This window comes from Filicampus tigris, chromosome 3 (genome assembly GCF_054856515.1).
Source record: "Filicampus tigris isolate MCC_2025a chromosome 3, RoL_Ftig_1.0, whole genome shotgun sequence".
Classification (NCBI taxonomy): Eukaryota; Metazoa; Chordata; class Actinopteri; order Syngnathiformes; family Syngnathidae; genus Filicampus; species Filicampus tigris.
The window spans coordinates 1,368,507-1,393,352 of NC_141219.1; the positions used below are offsets into that span (position 1 = coordinate 1,368,507).

Sequence of the window (24,846 nt, forward strand, 5' to 3'; positions counted from 1 at the left end):
TATGCTCCCAGGGTAAGGTAACAGGTAACAACCAATCACGGTTCACCTGTTTTCTTAAGCTCAGCCATTATTGCTCGTTATCTGAGCCCTGAGCAACTGTGATGTCGTTTTCAGTCGACAGCAAGTGGCAAAATGGCCGCCCCTTGAGATGGACAAAAACAGGTGGATTTTACTGCTTAACTCATATTCCACAAGTGCTTTTTTTCCCCCTACCACTTCGGAGGACAATTTTATTTTTATTCAGGTACAGGTACAGTAAGAAACTAAGGTTTAAAGGAGCCAGTGAAAGTTTAGTCGGACTCGCTGACAGATGGTCGTTTAAAATTAGAGGCGGACCGCCCTATAGACGGGTACTATTTCCCCCCCGAAAGAAAGGCGAATGACGGACGACGGAGGGTGCCCACGCTGCAGACGGATGACGAATAAGGGACGCTCAATTTTTAGTAAAATGCTCAGCTCTGGAAATATGTATATTTAGAAGACTATACTGGCCGTTTACTTGTTCACATTGCTCATCTAGCTACCTTACCAGACTAAACCAACAGTTCCGCAGTATCAGTGCTGCAAAGCTACCGTAAAAATGTTTAATCGCCGTCATGAAAGCGTATCCTTTAAGACCCCCAAACTCCAGCAGCCCTTTAACTCATATCCCGCCTTTTGGAATAGCTTCATTAAACATAAATGAATGACGTATTGCCATAGTTACCGTCGCATGAATTCATCAGCGGCATGGTCTCGCTATACCTCGTCGCAGCTTTCAGTGTAATAGACTACACTTAATCTCTTATCCATGATTGTGGATGAAACATGCTCCCCACCGCCTGTCTATGCGCTGGGTGGGATGTCAAATGAAAGTGGAAATATGCTGGAGAATGCCAGGGCTCGCATCAAGACTACAGGCAAAGAGTTCCGTAGCGCCCTGGAACAAGCATGGACACACACAACATTGTGGAACGACCACGGCAGAGTCTAGTGCAACAGTCATTCTTTCTTTGGGTTTACATGCTTTAGTAGGTGCTGCTGTTTTGGTTAGTAACACGTTCAAATGGGCTTATCTACTATTAGTAGTTGCTAGCCTGTTTTTTTTTTGTCCGAAGGGAAACAGGAGACATCTCTTTGAGGGTAGCATTTGTTTTCCGTTGCTTTATCAGGATGATGCAACCGCCGACTAATTGGGACACGCTGTCTATTAGAGGGACGGTCACCAGCTCATGAAATATTATCTTTGCAGCTGGTGCCAGTATGGCTAATGATATTTGGAACAACAGCTTCAATAAAAATTGATTCTTCCCTCTAGCCACATTTTTTATTCCGGTTTGCAAAAAACAAATTAATGGGCTATTGCTTTGTACATGCCTCCAGTCATTCACAAAGTTTTGAAATTGGTTGCCAAACCACCAAAGAATACCTCTCACATTTGAGCTTGGCGGAGCTAACCAAGCGCACGATTGTTTAATTAATTCACATGAGGTATTTCTAATGAAGAACATCATACAATAGGATTTGTGAATCCACTCCTCGTTTTACTGCTTTAAAAGGAGTCCATATAAAATGTGCAATGCCTCTCATGCCTGTCCCAATCCCATGGATGGTCATTGGATGGCAATTGGCGCAAGCCGCTGCACTTCACATGCATGTCGTTTAAATCAATGACGCCAAAACAAAAAGAGGTCCCGTGTGAGTCGCTACGCCGCGGTGAGGGGCGTCAGACAAAATGATATCCTCACCAGGGACGCTGAGCCAACTCCTCCCTCGGGACGGCCGACATTATTAACCACCAGAGGGGGGGCACAAAAGAACTTGTTTCACAATCACCGGCTTAGCAACATTTGCTTTTGTTTACAGGCATGCGGCAAAAGGTTTTACACAACCACCGTGAAGCAGGATAAAAATAGCGTTTGGTGTGGTGATTACGCATTGCCACAATCAAAACGGTACAGTGCATGGGGTCCTCGATTTACGACAGAATTCTGTTCACAGGGCAGAGATGTAACCCGAATTTGTACGCAAGTCAGACTGTGTCACTGTCTATCACTAAACTACGCTCACACACTTTATTGCGTGCTGTTCGTAACCTCGGAATGCTGCATGTGAGAATCCGCTCTCAACTGCTCGTGGCCGTGATGGCCAGGACCGGGCCGGAAGTACACCGGCCCTTGCGGAAAATTCTCATATTTTCCCGACATTCCCGATGACCACGCCGCGCCTGCAACTGAGCCGTGGTGCTTTGGAAGAAAGCGTTTGTAAGCGTACTCAAACAAATGAGGCGCTTAATGTTAAGTCAATATTAAGGTAAGTTAGACCATCAAATAGCGAAAATGAGTACACATTTAATTGGTCTCTGAAAGTACCACTTTCCAAGTCAAACACTCAGAACCGTGGTGTGTACTTTTTCTGCCATCTAATCCGATCAAACCCTCGTCGACAGGATCAGTGTTTGACTACCTTTACGTTCTGTACTAAGTTGCAACAATCATTTTAATAGAACCCATCAATAACACTCAATCGAGACTTGAGGAAAATACCCCATAAAGTCAAGACGGGTCAGGGAAAGAAAACAGCATATTGCAGCTTGTCTTTGTTCAGCATTCAAACATGCACGTCCAGGCGGTTATCATCGCCGTGTTGCGGCAGGAGAAGACCTCATGAGAATGGATTTGCATAAGCAGAACGTATGAATATGCACCGACTGACCTTCGCGAGTGACAGATATGCATTGGCGGGCCTCGGAAGAACACGATCGCCAGACACTTCATTAGGTACCCCCCTGCTCATGCGATTCCACTCAAGTCAGTGACGTAAAGGCAAAAGACTTCGATCGCTGTTTTAATTGTTAATGCGGTGTCGTGGGTTGTATTATTAAATACACACAAAAAAGTCAGTTGTCGCTTTCATTCCCGGTTGAATTTGCTGGATGTAAATCATTTAAAGCCTTTCTAAAAATGACGCTGATGACTCACTCCGAACAAGTCACGCAGCCTCGCCGTGTTTCATTGCAACGCTCTCGCTGGCCTCGTTTCATTTCCCTCAGATTCTCCCTGGCATTCCGAGGCCACGGGCTGTAGTGCCAATGAATGGGAGGAGAGGTCCCTGTAGCTCAAAGTCAAACGGAAGAAACAATGTTTGGTCGGATGCGTTTTTCCATGCCTGTATATGCTTGGCGGCATTTCATCAAGCCGCCAAATTCGTGTGGGAGATCGGTGTATGTGGCGCATACAGCGGACAGGTCACAATTTTCCAAAATTCTAAAGAAGTCACTTTTGCCCATATTTCCCCCCAAAAGATCAACTTGCTTGTGTAATTTCACACTTGATGGGTCTTCTACTTGCTGACGTTTTTGCTGTTCTGCTTCTGCAGTTTGGATCATCTCCTTCCTCAGTCCCGACACTCAGCTTTTGCATCGAGATGACAATTTGCCGTTTTGAAAAACAAAGTACTGTTGAACCTGCCACCAAGTGAAACGTTACATTCCTCTGTGTAGTCAAAAGCGATTCAGCCATGACGGTTGGATGTGGATGGGAGCAGAAAGCCCAGAGGGAAAGCAACTGTAAAGCCTTGATTTTAGGAAGGATACTGCAGTGCTTTCAAAAAGGTCTTCTACTCGGGCTCCTGGGACCCCTGCCAAACTGTCAAAATTCAGACGCTACTTGAACTAACTCAACAGTTGGAAAGTGAAAAGCGAAGCATAACGCAGGGGTGGGGGCTTAATTGCTACACAAACTACAGAGTGAGCTTTTTGGTGTATCAGAACTCGAGGATTAATGATAAAATGAGAACCAAAACAAAGATGACATTTGCTGCGCAGCTTTTTCTTTTGTTTTATTTTATTTTGGGGGTGAAAAGCACTCATTGCCCTCAGAATCTTCCTCCTCAATGATAACAAGCAACACCCAGTATTGCTTTGGTTATTTGAATGCAACAACCATGTGTATGTTAAAAAAAATGTAAACACCTGGCAATATTTTCTTTGCGCTTAAAGAAGAGCGTGGGTTGACAGGCTTAGTTAGCACTATTCATCAGGCTAAGCACTCGTGGTTCTTATCAGGATTAAAGTGTGACAGCTTGAGTGCAACGAGCTGGATTCCAACCGTCTATTCAGTTAACGTTGAGGCGGTGTGAGCTAAATGAAAGCAGCCTTGGATTAATTCCTTCATATTGTTTGCGTCTTAAGATCCGTTTTTGACACGATGCTGCGTCCATATACATTTGGCCCACACCTGACCTTGACCTTGACTGGTGGCACTGGTGGTTTGCGACAGTCCCAAAATACAACGGGAAGCACGGTCAGTTACTGCCGTATACGTGGCTGGTTGCAATCTGTTGGGTTCAAATAAATACTAAATGTAGTCAAATATTGTGTTTTTACTCTTGATTCAGCTATTAGAAACATTGTTTACACTACAGATAGAACATAAAATAAAATACAATTTAAAAATGTAATTACTTTGCTGAGGAACTAATTACTTTTTGAAGATGGTGACTGACTTACTGCCGTAAGTTACTCAGTTATGTTTTGGAAGAAGTAATATGTAGCTATAACTAACCACTTTTTTTGAAGTAATATGCCCAACACTGGTGAAGACCCAAAGCACGCATCGTGTTTCTTCACAATAGCGACATTCCCAACTACTGGCCTGGCGTGCATATTACAGTATTTGCGAGTCCATGTATCATTGGACAATGGTGTGTTCTGCACGTCAAAATAAAAACAAGTGCTTCATTATCATAACAAAATGAGGTTGTTGTCATGAAAACGTACTCTCGTGGGTGGTTGGTGTGTTTCATGAACACTCAACCTCACACACGTGTTCCCATTTGAAATGATAAAGCTGTCTACACCGGCTGCTTGTCTTGACTTCATTAACAGCTCGTGCATTTTCTTTCATTGCATTGAGTCTGACAGAGAATTTACTCGCGTCATATACTGCTCATCAACCTCGTGACAGTTTTTTTTTTTTTACGATTCATTGCTCTTTTTTGGGGGGTATTTCTTTCAAGTGACAGTTGTATACATTTATTTTTTATTATTTTATTTCATTATTTATTATTTTTATAAGATGAACCAAATGCACCATTATCTTGTTCCTTGCACTGCAGGGACAATTAAAAAAAAAAAAAAAACCTCAGCACTTCCTGTATATGCTGTTTTAATAGTCTTAGTAATAATTCAAATGTGTGTATACACTACAATTCAAAAGTTTGGAGTCAGTAATATTTTTAAGTAAAGCACTATTTTTTTTACCAACAAAAAGCCGCTTGTTGGGGTGCGACTGGCCTTTGTCATTCTTTCATTGGACCAAACTGTCTCGCAACGAGAGGCTGGCAAACATGTGAAATCTGTATCGTACTGTTCCTGTAAAAACACCATTGGCTGTACGTGGACCATTGGGTAAAGTTGCCCTTCATCGTTCCAATATTTTGGACTTTTATATTTTAGATATGGTAGGGGTGAAACTATAAAGTTAATAGATTATTTCCTTAAAATACGACCACCTAACTTCCTGTCCACGGACAGCGCGTTGCTAGCTCTGAATTACCATTCAAACAGCCTAATGGGTGGTTTATGCCAGTTACTTTATTGGTCTTGGGGGAACTTTTAAAAAAATATATTCTGTACATTTAACTTTTTTTTAATAGATTCTGTACAATTTTGTCTTTTCAAAAGAAATGTTGGAGTAAATGGTTACGTCGCTGTTTGAATTTCACTTCTTTTATGAGACCATCTGTTCTCGCCATGCCTCGATCATGACCAGGGGATCCCACGGAAAGGTTAAATTGTTCCAAAATGTCTGAAGCGAGCCAGACTTAATGACTCAGCGGCAACGTCAGCCAAAAACGGATTTATCTGGACTTTCTCTGGAGTCGTTCAAGGGCTTTCTGTCTTTTCTGAAGAGAGCTGCAGGCCGCTTTTTACTTTCTAATGCCTTCAATAGCTGCAGGCTGTTGGCGTAATTATGAATGTGAAGATATTTGTGTTAAAGCAAACACAGCTACCCAAGTCTCACATTTAGCATGAATGTGCTTGCACTTTCTTTGCCTTGGGAGTTTTGAATGACTTTTAAAAATAATGTTATGGGTTGAAATTAACAAGCTTTTTTTTTGGGGGGGGGGGGGGGTGATTTTTTTCCGACCAGGTTTTATCATGTCCGACCAGGTGACATGAAGCTTTCGCGCTAACCGCTTTCCCTTTCCTGTGTTTTAATCTGCATTTCAGAGCACGATAAGCAGCGCTTATGCAAAAGCACTGAATACATGAATCTTCACTTCAAAGTCAAATGGTTCCATAATGAATATGTGCGCGAATTGCCAGCCTTCAAGGGGGTCCCGCCAGAGTATTCTCTGTGAGTAATATGCACTCTTTTCCTAAATGTACACACACTCAACGGACATACACTCAAAATGCGTGACATGTGAAACGATGCCGTCGTCGTGATATATTGGTGCTAAATAGCTTAATGGAATTCCTTCTTGATCAAACCATGCCAAGATTTTTTCAACCGTTAATTAAGAGACCACTTTAAGGCACCACCGAAAATTAAGCATCCGTTGAACGTACATTTTAATGCATTTCCAAGATGACGAGAAGAGGGGAAAGTCAAACAAATACTTTGTCACAGCTGATTGATCAGATCTGAACAGTTGGACAACTGTGGCAGATGCAACATTGTCTGAAAGTTAATATTGATGGAGGGGGACGCGTAAATCAAATTGTGTGTCACTGTTCAATGGAACACAAAAAGGAGAGTGAGAGACACATCAACACATTTGTGGAGTTTTTTGCTCGGATGCAGAAAATAAAACATTTTTTGTGGGGGGGACTTACTTTATTTTTTTTTATATTTGGTCTATTCATTTTTCAGCCCAATGCTTCAGAGTACTGTAGTTAAGCCATTAGTGAGTACCACTCTGTACTTTTACAATCAGCAAATAAGAAAAACAAAAAGGTTTGTTTGGCCACAACATCTCAACATATAGAACAATAAAAAAAAAGCTTTTCTCCCTGATGAATAGTCAGAGATTGGATACATTAAAAGGCTTCAAAAACGTATTTAAGTGCCAGCATAAAGTTTTAAAGGTGCATGTCTGCTCAAGACATCTGCCCGGACACATGGCGCTAACATTTGTAGTAATGCTAATAAAAGTCACCAGTGATGAACGCTCTTGTTGAAGTGGAAAATTCACCAGGCAACTTATTGGAAGCGTGCCGTCGATTAGAATCGAGGCTGTTATTTGAGGAAATACCGTAGTCTTGTCAAATGAATCCAACTTCAAATAAAACCATGTTGACTCTACTAACTTCCTCACGGGACTTCACCCAAGCACGATAGTAAATACAATATTTCTCTCTTTCAGGTGGTTTGAGCCATTTGTCATTCAGTGGCTTGATGAGAATGAGGACGTGGCCATGGATTTCCTCAATGGCGCCCTGGAGAGGGACAAGAAAGACGGCGTGAGTTAAAAAAAAAAAAAGGCTTCTTGTAGTCCTCAGTGTGTTCCTTTCTTTATTGAAATGGGCCAAGGATAGCCGGCTAAGAAGGATTGCGCTACTCCAGGAGGAGAGAGTCTCTCAGTTCTAAAAAAAAAAATTCACACAGACAAGACGCACGCTTGCCTCGGGTCACGCGCAAGACAAGAATATGAATGGAACTGAATAAAACAGAAACAAACGGCGCTTTCAAGCCCAAATAAAAAGGAGCTGGCGGTATATTCGTGAATGAGAACAATCAATACATTTATTTTCCTTCTGGCACCCTTAGTTATGTTTTTTCTTCTATAAAATGCTACACAAAATTGACATACAACCTTTTTCAGTTATTTTCAAAGCTCACAAAAATGACAGCATACTACCATTGCATACTACCATTTGTTGTGGCAAAAACAATTGAAAGTGGCATTAAAATGCTCACCATTTCAAATAAGGAAATTGTGTAGACAGAATATTTTTTGTATGCATGTCTGTTTTATTTGTATTTTTTTGGTCTTTTTTAAAGATAATTGCAAATAACTATTAATTTTTTTATGGATTTCTATTATGGGCATATTACAGCATAATTTCACACTTTGCTAATTGCATGCTTAAATATGTGGCTTTATGTTAATCATTGATTGATGCATAAAACTTGACCTATATATATCTCAAACAGTCAGTGAATTTGAGTCCTGCTTTCTGAGAGAGGAATGATTCTGAATCCATCTAGAGTTCCAACTGACATCCCACTCATGTAACGCCACACTACATTTGAATCCATTTCTGTCTCCACAGTTCCAGCAGACATCCGAGCACGCCCTCTTCTCCTGTTCGGTGGTGGACGTATTCACGCAGCTCAACCAGAGTTTTGAGATCATCAAGAAGCTCGAGTGTCCGAACCCTCAGGCTCTGGCTCACTTCATGTGCCGCTTTGCCAAGGTCAGGTGTTTGTGCCGCAACAAAATACAGTGGTGCTTTTCAAGCCTGGTTGATTCGTTTGGTTTTTCAAACCATTTTTCTCACAGAAAGTAGAAATGTGTTGCAGGTTCAAAATGCGCCATCAGAAAACCTACAGTATGTTCACTGTGCAGACTCTGTTTCAATATTGAATTTATGTAACGTTTGAACATCCTTAACAGTCACAAGTTTAAAAATGAGTTAACCGCAGCTAATATTAAAATGTTAATAAATCATGCCATGTGAAAGTGATTACGCATATGCAATCTATCTTAGTTTTTTTACCTTGTCACACAAGGGTCAAATTGGTAAAAAAAAAAAAAAAAAAAACGAATTCCTTGAAATGGGGAATTTTGTACTCACATTGGCTACAAGATGTGTGTAATCAGAAAAACGGTGAGCTCACCTCGTTCTCATTTCCCCAGCTGCAACTTCCAAGGTCCTCGCTGCTCTGTTTATTATATGATAGCGCCTTCCCTCCGGAAATTCCACAGAGGAGTGGGGAGATTGACAGAGGAACGAGGCGGGAGGAGGTAGAAATGTTTTGTGGGGAAAAGGAGACAATCGTTCCTCAACGTCGTCATTTCTTGGAGACGTCACCAATGAACTGTCGGCATGGCTGAATTGTTACTATCACCATCAAAATGTCCTCTTGATGCTTTAGGTTTCAAGTGGGATTAAAGTCACAACATGTAAAATGTTTACTCTTCACAAGTTTGCAGATGCAAAGACAATCGCGATTAGTGTATGCCAAAGCTCACCTCTACCCCGCAATGTGTCTACCCTCGCACGCAGCCCATATTTGAAGTGATATGTAAATATGTATTAAGTTTTGATATGATGCGTTAACTGCAAAAACTGTGTAGAACTAACACAAGGTTTTTATTTTCTTAATGTGCCGAAATGCATTGGACAAAATGACAGCCTAATTCACCTATGACAAACCTCAGAAATAGGTTGGTTAGGCATGGAAACCATGAGCTGGTGTAATGAAGTCATTTTGGTTTCAAATGCTGCCCTAAATAGAACAGGCACTAAGGAAAATATGAATATTCCAATTAAAATATCAAGAAAGGGCCAAAAAAGAAAATGAACGATACAATTTGAAGTCCTGCTGCCATTTGCAATCCAGCCCATTTTCATCGGTCACTGTTGAGGAGCTATCAATCAATCAATCAATCACATTTTATTTATATAGCACTTTTCATACATAAAAATGCAACTCAAAGTGCTTTAAAACATTCAAAGCAAAACATAGAATTATCTTCAATCAAAAGAAAAGATAAATTATTTAAAAGTTGTTGAAAGCCAAACTAAAAAGGTGTGTCTTGAGCTTCCTCTTAAAAATATCAACAGTCTCTGCAGACCTGACATCCTCTGGCAGGCTATTCCAAAGGTGAGGACCAAAACGGCTGAATGCAGCCTCGCCATGCATTTTGGTCCTCACAATAATTACAAGACAATAATTAGAATAATCCTTAAATAATCCAGTCCGTGCTTTGAAATTCAGTAAATATTGCAAAAAATACCCGGCCCGCAAAAAGCAAAGCACGCTCGTTTTTTCTCCAAACAAACAACAACGAATTGAAAAAAAAAAAAAAAAAGATGTGTTAAGAACAGTCAACTTTAGAGGTTGCACTTTCATAAAAGTAGAAAAAAGCCTTATGACTGCAGTGTGCAGTGCTATTGTTTTCCTCGCCCCCCCACCCCCCAGTAATAACTGACTATTGATCTTTCATGCTATTAGGCCATGTTGCTTCTAATGTTTTTTCAATACATTTCTGTGATTCATTTACAGCAAAAGGCAAACACTTCTAATTAAAACGCTGACTCTCTCTCTCCCTCCCTCCTTGCCTGCCTTCATACAGACTATCAATAAGGTTCTTCTACAGTATGCCGCAATCATTTCCAAGGACTTCCCTTTGTATTTGAACAAGGAGAACGTGGTAAGTGCATTCTACTGTACGCAAATACGTGACAAGGGGTTGTTGTTTTTTTCACCAAGTTCAATATCTGAAGTCCATCCAGTAGATGCTTTAACCCATTAAAGCGTAATTAGTCATCTCCCAGCACAAAGTTGGCCTCTGTGTCGGATGGTTAATGTGAGGGATGACCAAAGACTCAACTCGGGGTCCATCAGAGCACCCAATTTATCCCCGCCGGTCTTTGCAGCGGCGCTGACATATGAAGCAAAGGGCTCCAAAGGGAAGCAATGCACATATTTTTTTGGACTCCGGAGAAAAATGTTATCCTGCTCGACAAATGGATGGCAACGAAAAAAAAAAAAAAAAAAACAGTTAAAAGCCATCTGAGTGATGCAGTGGCAGTAATACATCAAATACAATGCAATCACTATAATGATGTTTGTTTTCTGTGCATTGTGACGCAGAGTTGATAAATGCAGGGATGCAATTAGATGACTCAAAGATATGCTGAGAAGTATTGTCGCAACGCATTGATAAATGTCATAAGCATAAAAAGAAAGACTGCACAAACACCCCCACGAATAGAATCAGTCATCCTGTCATGAGCACAGTGGGCAGGGTACTCAGTGAAGAATTATTGACGTTATTTATAGTGGCCACTTACTTTATGTACTTTTTCAACTTGATGCTATCATCTTAATGCTCACCATCCATACATGTTGAAAACTGTGCTACAATGCAGTCATCTGTGTGGGTGTGTTCGGGAAAACGCTGGTAGGGTTACACTCTAGAAAATAAAACTTTGGTCCCATGCACGGGGGTCCTCGGTTTCACTCGAGTTCCGTTTAAACGCCAGCAATGTAACCTAAATTTGCACATTACAGTTGGAACGCGCTAGCCTACTGTAATCATCTGTATGAAATACACTTCATAGGAATCAATCAAAAGAAAAACAGTAAGTGTGGCAGTAGGTTCCGTGTGATGACATAACTTGTCCCGTCTGGTCACCAGGGAGAGCCTTCAGCCGCTCATGTCCCGCCCCCCGGCTTTGGAACACTCTCCCACCTCATCTAAGGAACGCTCTTTAAACCGGCATATTCTTTGTAACTGCTGTTGGGATAGGGTTAGAAACAGGTGTTAAAGAGGGTTTGCGCTTTAAGTAGTGCTGATGGTTTTCGCCATGGAACATTAGCGAGAGCACCGCAAGTGCAAAATCAAGTTTCAGCTAGTTGAACTGGAAGTGTTAGTGCAAGAAAAACATATTACAGGAAATAACTCTACTGCGCCAATAATCTGTGTGAAACTGCATCAAAGCCAGATTTAGTACAAATGCTCGTTCTCTGACTTCTACCATTATTCACGTTTATGTTTACGACAAGACCGATGATAATATTAGATAATAATTCAAGATTACAGAGATTGTGCAATGAAGTATTTTGCAAGACAAACCAAAAAGGTACGCTCAGTAACCGCCATATTTAGCGTTTTTCATGCTAATATTTCCAGTAATTATAGTTTACTACTGCATTAGCATGTGTTAGCCTCTGGATCGTTACGCAACACAAATTTGGGTTACGTTACCCCCGTAGAATTGGAACTTGTACTTACTACTACTCAAACTAACAACCTCCGTATTAAAAAAAAAAGAAATGATCAGTGAGGACTTTTCCAATAACGTATGCCTTCACATACTGCAGTTAAACAACAGGACCCCCTTGAAATAAATAAAAACGGGGGGATTTTGTTGCTTGATTCATATTCCACAAACACAATATTAATCAGAATACCACAGTTAGATTAGTTGGGCCGCAGAGAATTTAGCAAAGCCTGTAAATAACTATAGAGGCACAAATTACACATTTCATCCGTCACTATGATCTACCTTCCTGTGTTAGTGGACAACTCCACAACATTTGTCATCCTCACACAGGTTAAGGAAGGTTTCTAAGAAATCTCCATTCCCTTTATTCACTCTCAAATCCCCTGATGCAAATGTGCTCTTAGATCCAAAGAAAGAGAAATGCAAAGGAAGATGGAGTCATTATCGTATGTGCACTGTGTTCTCCCAGCCTCCGTTTAGTGGTTTGAAAGCCACCAATCATGCTCATATGCGTCGTGAACACAATCTCTGCACTATCCATTACATCTATCCTGCTTTTTATAAGACCCAGGACTGAATTTCCCACCATTTGGGTCAGATAATGCACATTGTGTTCGCCTGACTAAAAACTGAGCAGAATTACTGGCAGGCCGGCATATAAAAAGTGTTGCGATTAATGTTGGGCATCTGTTAAATTTGTCAGGGAGGCGAAAAATCGATAATGTCCGGCTTATTCAGCGCAGGCATTCCTCTCCCTGTAGTATAATGTTCCTCTGCTGACTGACAATGTCGTGTAGGCATCTCGTGGATGGATGATGTGTCAGGAAATACAAACTGATGGATGTTTGCCATTCCTGTGATTTTTTTGTGCTTCTTTTGTTGACATACTTGAAATGCATTTTCTATTTTGTGAGTGACTCAAACCTCACATGCTGCTTTTGCGCAATGGGCGCCATCATTTATTTTTGCGAGACGTGAACATTAAATATGTATTGTGTGCTGACGGCCATTTGTTTCCAACCCCTTTTGACAGCCCTGCATTCTTCTCAACAACATTCAGCAGCTCAGAGTCCAGTTGGAGAAGATGTTCGAGTCAATGGGAGGCAAACAGGTCTGTCCCATTTAGCCACCTACATAATGGATATAAGGACAAAATGCACCGGTTGGTTGTCATGTCCCGGACAATTGAACATGCTTGCCACCAGTCAGCAATGGAGGTTTAAACTCCACATGCTCACACCCTCATTCAGCCCGAGAAATAAGCGCTAGGTCATGATTATGTAAATTATAATTTCGGGTGACATGTATTGGAAGTGAAAAGGCATTGACCCTGGCAGTGTTGTGCTGTAATCCTTCCCTCAGTTTCCCACGTACCAGACCGGTCGACTAATCTGCCTTGTCAGTTTGCTAATATCGTATTTCCGACTCTTATCTCTACTTGCAACCTCAAACCTTCAACCTAACACCCCCCCCCCCCCCACCGTCCCCCCGCTCATCCCACTTGTGACTATGGCAACCACGCCAAAGAGCCTGCTTCTGTGTCACTGTGGTCAATGTACAGCTTTTTCAACATAATAGGCTGAAATCTGGGTTGCCGGAACGACTCGGCAGAGGTCCCTGGTGTCAGATGTGGGATGGTCAGCCGATTGGGGAAAACCTTGGCACAGGTCTGCTAAGACCTATACTGAGGTACAGAGACTAAAGCGATCACTCCGGTAATTTAAGGGAACCCGCATGTTTTGTTTTGTTTAACTCGCCCCGAGGACATTGCAATTGAATATGCAGGTAGGTGCCGCAAGTCGTGTCTACTTCCGAAATCGCTGTTTAATTACTTGCGTGAAGACTCAATAATGCGCAGCTTTTTGGATATTAACAATTGCTATGAGTTTCATGGAATATACAAACCCAAAACTGAAATTGGTACGATGATTCCAAAATTGGAGTCCGTTTTTTTTCCAGCATGTCAAAGTTTTTTTTCCGGAGCTTAGCACATAAGCAAAATTCCACTCATTAGCGATAGTAAGACCTGCCATCTTATAACGATTGGACTCATCTGCAGCTACATGGCAACTTGTTTGTGCAGTCTTAATTGAGAGTGCAGTGAGAGGTGTGTGCAGCTCCCAGTAGCTCAGTATTATCAATATCTGCAAATGGAAAGCTAGCATCGAAGGAATTAAGAGGGTTAGTGCTGTCTTTTCTCTTACCCTAGTAACCATGGGGGCATACTGTTCTGAGTTGTATTTTGTTTTATGCTTTTTTTTTTTTTTTTTTTTTTTCCAAAGCCTGTAACGATTCCAGCTCAGTGTTTTATTTACATAAATATTTATTTAATATTTTTCAAGAAAACGGGGAACCTATTGCTCAAAAACTTGATGTGATAGAGAAAAATTGAGATTACGTTTTGGATTGCGCACCCAAAAATAAATTGAAAGCAGCTGTCAGACCTAAATGAACAAAAATTGTGTTCCCCAGAATTAGCTAGTACCAGTATAAAATATCCACAAATAAGCTCATAATGGCCAAAATTCCAAGGTGTTCTCCAAGTTGACCACTCTAAAACACAGTGACGTTTCGAACTGTGTCACAATGCTTAAAAAAATAAATAAATAAATTTGAATAGCACAAATTCAAATGACCATATTTGCGAGAACAGCAGTGTTGGCAGGAGAGCAGGTCATGTACTCTGATCATCATTAGTTTTTTTCGTGACTTTGTATGTTATTATTTTAGAGGCGTTTGAAGTGCTCATTCCATGTTTTTTCTGGGAAAATTCCACCAAGCTAGCGGCCACTTACGGTCACGTTGATACTAGGGTGACAGGAATGGGGGCTCCCGTCAGGTACAAAAGCCCCCCTCTGTAATGAGGAGCTATTTCTGACTCTTAACCCCTCCCGTCCCTTAGCCCACCTGTGCCGAAGCATACCTTTGCTATGCGGCCACCAAGCCAAGGCTCTTTGGTGTTGTCGTCAGTGTGCAGGTTTTCCAACCCAGTGAAGTTGAGGGGCCTGCTCCTCAGAGATCTGCCATAAATTGGTGTCAGAAGTGGGATGACAAACAATGAGGCCATCAATGACTTGAAAGATCCTATGGTACAAGTCACCAGGAAATGGATGAGGCAGTGGGATGATTGGAACGTGGCACCTGTTGATGTAGACTTGTCTACAAGGAGGCTTTTGTCGCGGAGTTACCTTCTTTTCCCCAAACCGTTGCCGTCGAGTAGACTTATCTGCCTTGCCCATTTGCTAATACCCCAACTTCAACAGGTTTCTTAATCCGGGTTCACATCTGGGTTGACAAACGGTGTCAGAAGCAGGATACCTACTTTGAAGGACGTTTATGATAGGTAACCCCCGTGTGATAGATCACAGAGATTGGTCATACATGGAGCATGGTCCGACCTCCGAAAGTGGGAGCTAGTGTGACGGCACGCGGCATGCAGGTTTTTTGATTTTTATTTTTTAACTCAATCGACTTGGATTCTCAAAGTTCACCTTTCTTTTATGTACTTATTAACCCTTTACACGTGTGTGAAACACTGTTGTCTCACTGCCGCCCCTGGAGATGCAGCCCCTGTGGTTTCTTCTGACTTGAGTGCATGTTTCTCTGAAAATATCTAACACCTTGTCTCGCCTTGCGTTTTGTCTCCTATGGCCATGCCCCCGCCCCGGATACCCACCCTTCCCAATTTCCCCCTTCCCCTTTTTCCAATTCCCTTGATGTGCTCTCTCTCTCCAGGAGGAGGGGGTTGTGTCCTTCTGTAAGGTGTGTGTAATAGGACCCGCCAACAGCCCTTTCCTGCCATGATGTCAAAAAGCACGAATGCCGCCCCTGCCCACTGCCCGCCACTACTCATGCGCTTTTTTCACTCCACCACACCCCTCTAGTGTCAATCCCTTCCAGCAGCATGTGCCACAGAGCATACGGAATCTGAATTGTCCATCACCCCTCAGGACAGGCTGCTCGAGCTCGCCATCACCGGCACTGTAGGGACAGTGGCTCCAAAAACAACCATGCGTTCCCATCTTTTTTTTGTTTTGTTTTAGCTTGCTTCTCCGCCAGTCTTTGAACCACGGCAAATGAAGAAACCTGTCATAGCTTGTTGACCACCTCGTCCCCCATGCCCAACCCCTTTGAGTTGGACCGGTCGTGCTTTGGATCAGGTCATCCAGGCTGCAGCACAAATGTTCTCCTTACGGTTTCAAGAGTAGGACAAACATCCACATGACTTTACGTTCCTAGCAACGGTGCAGCCAGCAGATCGTGACCTGCTTCCCTCCAGGCCATTTGCTGCCGGCGTATTGATGACTCCAAAAGTTTTTGGTTTTTTTCTCGGTTTGCAATTAACTTCCATAGTGCCAATGTCATTATCCAGAGCATTACTGCACTAGCAATAAACATCAAACAACCACCACATCCATAGACCCTAAACTGACATCCACAGATTGGTCTCAGTCTTGATTGTTCCCCATTCAGTAGATTATGTCTCATTTTCGTTTTTTATCAAGCCCTTATTTACTTGTTAACTGCATTCAAAATGGCTTCTCACGAGCAAGTGTTGAAACAGGCAAATGAAAGCAAAGCTTGGCTTCTGTTGATAGGCTCGAAGCCAGAGGAGAGTTTATTCAGCCGGGAGGTGACCGCCACAAACTGACAGCTCCGATTCAAAACTTATTTTGAATTAACTTTGTTTGCCAGGATAAGAGAGAAAAATCACAGCTAAAGGATTCACCCAAGGATACTTTGTGGTTGCACAGCCTGTTTTGTCCTAGTTACCCTTGACATTCTCCTAATTAACCTCTCCCGTGCAGCTAAAAACAATTCACAGAAATGACAATAATTCTTCTCCTTTCCTCAAAACTATCTGAAGACTTACTATTCTTACTTGAAAAAAAAAATCTGTGGAAAAGAACAAGCTCTGGAGATATGACCCGCAGATGATGTGGAAAGGTCTGTGACTAACTCTCACAAGACGGCATTACGGGCAAGTTTGTAACCTTTGACCAGAGTGTCAATGATCATTTGAAGTCAGAATTGAATTTTCAGCTCCCAGGGTATGACAGTGGCCTTGGGTATCAAACACTGAGCTTGTATTTTCCTCTCCCATATTGCCATTAAAGTGGAAGTTCTCAGAAAAACGAAGGGGGAAAAAAAATTCCACAGACTGCCGTTCAACAGATTAGAGGTCAAGCAAAAACGTTCGCCAGGCCATCGAGACTGATGGTTTCTCTGTGCTATCACTTAAACAAAGCCTTCACTTCACTGTAAAAAAAAAAAAAGTCCAACATTGGGGCAGTTTTCTCTGTGACAGAAAAATATGTCATACCTCAATGTGTTGTGCTGAACCGACAGCAGTATGAACGCGTCCATAAGTGAGCAGACAAACACATAAATCATTGGTGCTCATGTGCAGACAGAGGCATGTCTGTGAAACAAGCCAACTAAATCATTTCTAGGCGACATCGTTCATACAGCACAACTAAAAACACTTTTGTTCCCTAGAGGACAGATGTGAACAATAACCACTCATACACTCACTTGCACAGTTAATGTATAAATGTTGCAATAAAAATTTTTTTTAAAATTGGCTATAGCAAATGTTTTGCTTATTAAAATTATGAGTTTTAGTATCAGTATATTTTAAAGATAATTTTATTGATTAAAATTTTTAATTTTACTAAATTGTTGTTTAGTATAGATAATGTGATGATATGCAAATTCTTGATTTATATTAAATAAACATAGTACCAAGACTAATGATCCCATCATTTATGGATTTACTCAAATAGTGGCCATTGCTTCAATAGTTCATAATAGCAAATTAACTGCAAGAAAAAAAAATCCTCAGGTATATGCCACTTAAGAAAACAAAAAACAAAACGAGCTGTGCCACAAGGAGGCTGTACACCTCATTACCACAACGAGCACCATCCACACATTGCATCACATTTTGGCGTTTGAAAAGAAGGAGCTGCTGTATGAAATGCCACCTTAGCCTTAATAGATGCCTGGTACACTAGAGTTGAGTGTCTGCATCTCTGGTATACTCACAATATCACAATGGTCTGTTTTTCATTTTCTATGAAAACACTTGAAATTTCATTGCAATGATTGAAATAGCTACTGTAAAAGCATCATATCATATACTACTATATGTCAACAGTACGAAATGAAATTCTAGAGAGAGAATCTCCCTGGAAAAAGCTTTCCAAGTTCAGTTCAAGGCCGAGGACGAACATCTGCTACTCGTGACCGTCGGCCACCCAGGCAGTAGTGCATCAAATGTATGACTGGGAGGCTACAGGCATCAAATCAGAAATACAGAACCATAACATCGGACAGTGTAAATATGTTAATTCATTCAAATAGTAAATGTCATCATCTTGTTTTTATTTACCCTGCCAATCATCCTGTTAGGGGTCCAGCGCTGATAGGCCAATGTCTTGTTCACCATTAAATCACTACATCGCTCAGTTTTCGCATTTTCAATTGAGAATCCAAAAATGAAAAAGTAAGAGGGATTATTTTGTGTTTTAATCTAACACAAGGACTGCTTCTTCATAATTTCAATGTAGTCTTAGATCAAAAGTACAACAAAAACAGGCCACAGGTATGAGTTGGATTTCATTGTTACAGTATTTGTCGTTTTATTTAGTTTACATCTGGATCTGGAAGTTTGGAAATGAGTATTTGAAAGATACAGCATACTAGCTTGCTAACTGTCACACGCACTCAGTCATCCAAAACATTTTAGTTAGTTGTTGAAAGTCAGAGGTTGAAAGAAGAATGGAAATAACTGTTGGTGTAGTCTAGTCGACGTTTCATGAAGCCGGGTTGGTTCTCCGGTACAGCATATCAAGGTGGTAGAAGTTTGGAGGAGAATTGAGATCAACCTCAGCCTCTCAACCATCATGATGGTATCATGATGCAGCCAAGTTCATTTGGTTAAGTCATCAAACCCAGTCGCGCCTTTGTAGCCGACAAATAACCTGCTGAGTAACAGGCAAAAAAAACATTATTTAATGTTTAGCCAGCGTGTCCCAGAATTTCTTTTCAAAAAAAAAAAGAAAAAAACGCCATGCACAGAAACAAAATTGACCAGCCAAGCAGTCAGTTCTGGTGTTAAACATGCTAGCCGTGTCAATCTTGGGTTAGTTTAGCAATTAGCATGGCTTCTTTATCTTTTCTTGTCATCCCTTCGTGAGAACGATACTTTTCAGAAATATAGCGCATTCGCCACCACAGAGGCGATGATTACTGATTTAGGAGCAACTCTGCAATGTGTTTTGGCGCACTAGTAGCCAGCCGAAGCTCATTGCTAGCTTGTTGGTGCGGCGTAAGAAGCACCGAGCTTCCCTCAACCCCCGACTATCCGGGGTAGGTGATGTCCAACCAGGCAAAGTTTTTGGGGACAGTCTTAGCAGTTTTTTTTCTCAGTTTTGCTATCCAGTGTGTTTTGATAAGGTGCAAAATGCCAAATCTGTCTTGCAAACCACTTATTCCAAGCCTTGCTATCGTGCTTCCCATATTTTTTTTTGTTTTGTTTTGTATTTTTAACAATATCACAATAATATTGTACTGTGGCCTATAGTAAAGGTACCGTACAGTGAGATTTTGATATCAGTGCATACCTAGTCCAAAGCAGGTAAAGGGGGTAAAACCAGTAGATATATAAATATAAAAATAATATATAATAAAAATATTTGCGTGCCGTCTCTTTATATTGCAGATTTTCACATACTGTGGGTGGGTCTGGAATGTATCTCCAGTGATAAATGGAGATTAACAACTGTTAACATGAGAGTAAACCCGACTAATCACATTAAAATCAGATCCAGTCCTGTTTCTGGCCTGTTTGTTCATTTTAAATTTTTGATTTGACTCTTAAATTGATTATTTTTTTCTTTTTATGTTAGAATTAAAACACAATAAGCAGTAACTTTTTTGTTTGATTGCCAATTGAAAATGGAAAGAATGAATGACATACGGACGAATGTAAACTAGTGCTTACAGGAATCCATCTTCCCTTGATACCCTACTCCCTCAGATGTGACTACTGTATGCTAGTGCACGCCGCATTGGCTATGTTGGCGTCTTCTTGCTGGCTGCTTCTACTCGGCCAACGCCATGTCTTAGGGCCGAACTCGGCTCAGAGCCATCCATTTGTATTCAGAGCGATGCTCGGCAGAGATGAAACGAAGAGCGGGAGGCTTCTGCCCAACACCCCCCACCCCCACCCCCTCATTCCAGCCCAGGCATCCTGCAGAGTTGTAAGGCGCAAGGCGCTGTGGCAGCTCTGTGGAGTACAACCATGCAGTAACTGTCCGTCTTGTCCTTCTACCGCGACAGCTGGATGCAGAGGCCAGCAATCTGCTCAAGGAGCTGCAGAATAAACTAAACACCGTGTTGGATGAGCTCAGTGGTGTCTTGGGCTCCAGGTGAGTATTAGCGCAACCCATGTACAAATCTCAATCAGACTAATTACACCGCTAATCTGCTTTGCCTCTCACAGCCGCACTCTCTATTTGTAGTTGACTCCACTTGTCATAATCACTTGAGGCAAAAAAAAAAAAAAAAAGCTCCCGTGTTGCACTTTTACAGCTAGCGTTTGTGAGTTAACAACTCCTTAACGTTGCTTTATGGCCTTATGTCCACCAAGCCATGCTGTTGAGTTCATTCGGTTCATTACGTTTTGGTTGAAAGCGATAAACTCTGATCTGGCTTGGGTTTCTACTTTAGGGTAGATGGATGGATACTTAAAAGAAGCACCCAATCCACTTTTAATCAGTTATACTTTGAGAAAGGGAGCATATTTTTTATTTACGCCATCCATTTTCTTCTAGCTCTTATAACAATTATGGTGACAGGTGAGCTGGGGCCCATCCGAACGGACTTGGACAAGAGGCAGGGTGCACCCTGAACCGGTTTCAGGCAGGGCATATACAGACTAACGACCATTCACACTCACTTTCACGTCTGTGGTCTATTTAGACCCTTCAATTATCCAAATAAATGCATGTTTTGGAACGTGGGAGGAAGTCAGGGAGAACATGCTGAGATTTAGACCCCGACCCTCACAACTGTTTGCCAAACTCCATCATGCTGCACCCTGCGGCCCCTGCCTGATTTTGGTTGTAGAGTTAAGGTAGAAGGTAGCCTGTTACAGAAAAATAGACCAACTGCCATTCAAACAATGCCTCGGGTTTTCCTACAAAAGGATGGTCCTTCCAAAATGTCATTACACATTAAACGGAAGCAGCTGCAAGTACTAGATGCTCAGTTTCTATTCCTCAGTTTCAAACCGGTGATCGAGGACTGTGTGAAGCAGATGAACCAGGAGCTGGTCCAGATGAAAGGTTCGGCCAAGGGAAGTAATGCTGCTATGGATGCAGAGACCGTCCTTCGGCCTCTTATGGACCTCCTCGATAAAAAGTGAGTAACATCTTAAGCGGTCTGTTTTCATTCAGCCTTTGCAGCAGAGGTGTCCGAACTCTGAGGGCCGCATACAGAAAAACAAAGAAGGATGCAAGTCCAATTTGACATCCTTCGACTTTAATAAAACATGCTTGAAACCAATCTATCAAGTAATAAAATATTACGCCGGTAAAGCAACTTTTGCTACTTTTTTTTAATCAGAGATGCAAATAAACCTTTCTAGATTATTTTCTTTCACTGATTCCTTAAAGCCATCACTGATTTAAATTTGCTGTTGACCAGTGTTATCATCCTCAAGTGAACATTGCTTTCAATGATTGATATCTTATTACAGTTTGCCCTTGTTTTGGTCCTGAATGTGGAGATCGGATCAGTCTAGTTTCTTTGCGCATCTTGAAAAGCAAAACCATTTTGTTAAGTTTATTATTAGTAGTAGTCGTAGGAGTTGCCAGGCCATATCAAATGCTATTTTTGTATGTGCTACGAGCCACTAAAAAAATGGACGGCGGACCACAGATGGACCGCGGACCGTACTCTCAACAACCCTGGTGTACAGTACAGTACAGTGGTTATTCATGGCCAACCTTACTCCCTGCTGAGACATGAATACTGATGCTATGCCTCTTAGTAACACCCTACTACACGCCAGGATGACGGACAAAAAAAAAAAAAAGAAAAAAAAAGATTAATGTGTGAAAGACAAGCCATTCCTGAAACAGCCACAGAGATTATAAATGGTTCAGCTGAGGTTTAGAAATCTCTCTCAGCCATTGTCAAAGAAGCATTGAGGTCAACTGAATTTTACAGGGGGAATCCTCTTTATGGTATGGAAATGCTAATCCTTACTCCCATCTGCACAATATACTGCCACAAAAAGGGGTACAGAAGGAGTTTATTTCTGTCCCTCAAGGTAGCGTTCATTGAATCCAATGATACATTTTCGGGCAATAGGATCGAGCCCTGCCATGAAAAGCGAAAAACAAGGCTCAACTGATGCCCCTCCACCTAAAATGTTAAAATGAATAGATCCGGGCTCATGAGTTCCATGCTCAGCTCAAACGTAAGCAATGTACTCTGAACTCACAAATATTTGCAGCTTGCCGTGTTTCAGGAATTTATTCTCGGATATTCACTGAAAAACTTGCATAGCCACTGTTTTTACGCTCAGGCCAAAGACGTGTCTCAAATGAAATTGATTTGTCACCACCTGGTGGCATTTTGGTGCCAAGCACACCGTTGTACTGAGAGTAAGAGCTTCATGTGGTCAAACAAAAGTGTTTTGCCAGTTGCCACCGAGGTCAGTGTCAACAGCAGCAGGCAAATTGGATTACTCATACAATAATGATATGCTGTTGTTAGCTCATTGCCCAAAATGCTAATGCTACATTGTTGGGCCTTGTTACTACAGATGGCGCTAGCAAGCTTAGTCAGCTATGCTAACACAACTAAAGTGATCAGTTGCAACGTTTGTGCGGGCCTAGCTTATGGATAATAGTAAATAGCAGACCTGGGCATTTTACTAAAATTGAGGATAGACGGGCTGGTCCGTCACATAGACGAGAATGCCCAGCCCTGGTCAAGAGAGAGCTCCCCATCTTAACAGGAGCAGCGTTGCTCCTTCATTATCACCAATTCAGCTCTGCAAACTATGTCAGCATCCATTCGGTTTGCAAGTCAAGTGTCAAAGATACGCAGGTAGTTTTCAGGGTACAGCCTTAGTCCGTGCACCCTTCACGATATATTTTTGCGAGTGTAACGGTCGCTCTGCCTGAACTTGGAATCCTTCCACTCCACCCCGTTTGACTGATTGGTCTGTCACGGAGATATTAGCAGCGCTTTCTTGGCTCGCACAAAATTGATCCATTGAGCATTGTGTGGCGGCCATGGCAATCGGCCAACAGACCGCAAGGCCCTTTTAACTCTACGTTCTTGTTTGTCGTTACTGCACTCCACACCCTTTTCATACCCATGTTGACTTGTAAGAGGAATTTTTTATGGTAATAAGATGAATTGTGAATAGTTTGCAGGGGGGAGGAAAGTCCCAATCCCTCCCATCCTCCATGGGGAATTAGAGTGGATGCCTGAAGTTGGAAAATAGCGTAACGAGTTGACTATTTACTTGCATACAAGGCTTAATAAGCACTCGTCTAATCCTATTAATGAAAACGTCTTGTTGAGCTGTGTTTAAGACGCATTTTTTTAACTCCTGTTTGCAGTTTGATGTTATTTGCCAAGATTTGTGAGAAGACGGTGCTGAAACGGGTTCTGAAAGAGCTTTGGAAGATCGTGCTGAACACCATCGAGAGGACCATCGTTCTGCCGCCGCTGAACGACCAGAGCGTGAGCTTTTTTGTTTTTCAGAAAAGCAACTTTCACACTGATTTGGTTTGGTTAAATGCCATTTGCGTGCGTGCCATTAATGCCTTTGGATATTTGTATTCATCATTTGCTGTTTAAGAGTTATTAGGTTGAAAACTTTGTTATAGCTTATCACCATTACATTTTTTTTCCCGATTACCACATTTATGTGTGCCTATTATCTGTTAATTTTTTCCCACCGTAGGATCCGGAAGATAGCTGTTAATGGGGGTTACAATTTTATTTGTTTGTTGCAGTAGTCAACAAGAAATCAAAATGTGTGAAAAACAGTAGTCACTTTTTTTCTAAATTGTCAGTTATTTACAGTTTTGTGCTCTTTCTATAATGCTTCAAGATGGCACAAGATGGCGGAAAAGCCCTAACAAATTAGGAATACGTCTCAAGTAAGATGAAGGAATACATCTAGACAGAGCCACAAATGTCGGGGAGCTGCTTGAGTTGTTAGTGGAAGTTAGGTCTTTACACAGCATGTGCATCTACATCGTGTTAGAATTTTTTTATTTATTTATCCGTAAGCCATTTATTTTAACATTAATGTAATACTATTTTCATTCTTCAATTTTGATAAGGCTAAAATTTAAGCCACTTTTCCCACATACAGTAATGTCGTTCCGCTGTGAGACTCACCGCTGGCGGTGCATTGTGGCTGTCTACGACCACGCATTTTTTGTTTTATATGGCATAATGGGGATTTTTTTATTTTATTTTTTTCTTCCAGCAGCAAGGAGCTCAGATGATCTTCAATGCGGCAAAGGACTTGGGCCAATTGTCCAAATTGAAGGTAATCCAGTTTCTTCACTCCACTGCTAATGTACTGTAGGTTTGCTTCATAAAACGTTCTGGTGACACATATTACACCGGGATTATGGTCGGGTAGTACATCACCGCCACTGTAGATATACACTTTAAATGCACTGCTCTGTTCATTTATATGGAAAGACTATTACACATTTTCCAGTCTTATGAGCCATGATACGGTATATGGACAAAACCGTCCACATGGTCCCTCCATTCGCAGCTACAACAGCTTCCACTTTTCCGGGAGGACTGACGAGTGTGTGACTTGGGCCCAGTACACGCATAAG

The 24,846-nt window shown here is 41.6% G+C and overlaps 1 protein-coding gene and 1 long non-coding RNA gene across 7 annotated transcripts in view; one reads left to right on the forward strand and one right to left on the reverse strand.

Moving 5' to 3' along the window:
• Positions 1–24,846, reverse strand: part of LOC147149538 (uncharacterized) — a 222,652-nt gene that overhangs the window by 169,637 nt on the left and 28,169 nt on the right. The window contains exon 3 of one of the 2 annotated variants that reach the window (XR_015086343.1): positions 18,592–18,939. The exons of the other annotated variant lie outside the window; for it this stretch is intronic. This is a non-coding gene — a long non-coding RNA (uncharacterized LOC147149538). Of the gene's footprint in view, positions 1–18,591; positions 18,940–24,846 lie in introns of those variants that run through there. 2 annotated transcript variants of the gene reach the window in all.
• The window catches only part of unc13c (unc-13 homolog C (C. elegans)), a 126,654-nt gene that overhangs the window by 85,203 nt on the left and 16,605 nt on the right, over positions 1–24,846 (forward strand). For 2 of the 5 annotated variants that reach the window (XM_086027060.1, XM_086027062.1), the window contains exons 19-28: positions 6,215–6,341; positions 7,354–7,450; positions 8,264–8,407; positions 10,294–10,371; positions 12,984–13,061; positions 15,686–15,712; positions 20,297–20,385; positions 21,242–21,379; positions 23,599–23,722; positions 24,480–24,542. In XM_086027060.1, the coding sequence (XP_085883186.1) occupies positions 6,215–6,341; positions 7,354–7,450; positions 8,264–8,407; positions 10,294–10,371; positions 12,984–13,061; positions 15,686–15,712; positions 20,297–20,385; positions 21,242–21,379; positions 23,599–23,722; positions 24,480–24,542 (965 nt within the window). The remainder of the gene's footprint in view (positions 1–6,214; positions 6,342–7,353; positions 7,451–8,263; positions 8,408–10,293; positions 10,372–12,983; positions 13,062–15,685; positions 15,713–20,296; positions 20,386–21,241; positions 21,380–23,598; positions 23,723–24,479; positions 24,543–24,846) is intronic. The other 3 variants (XM_086027061.1, XM_086027063.1, XM_086027064.1) reach the window with 3 other exon arrangements.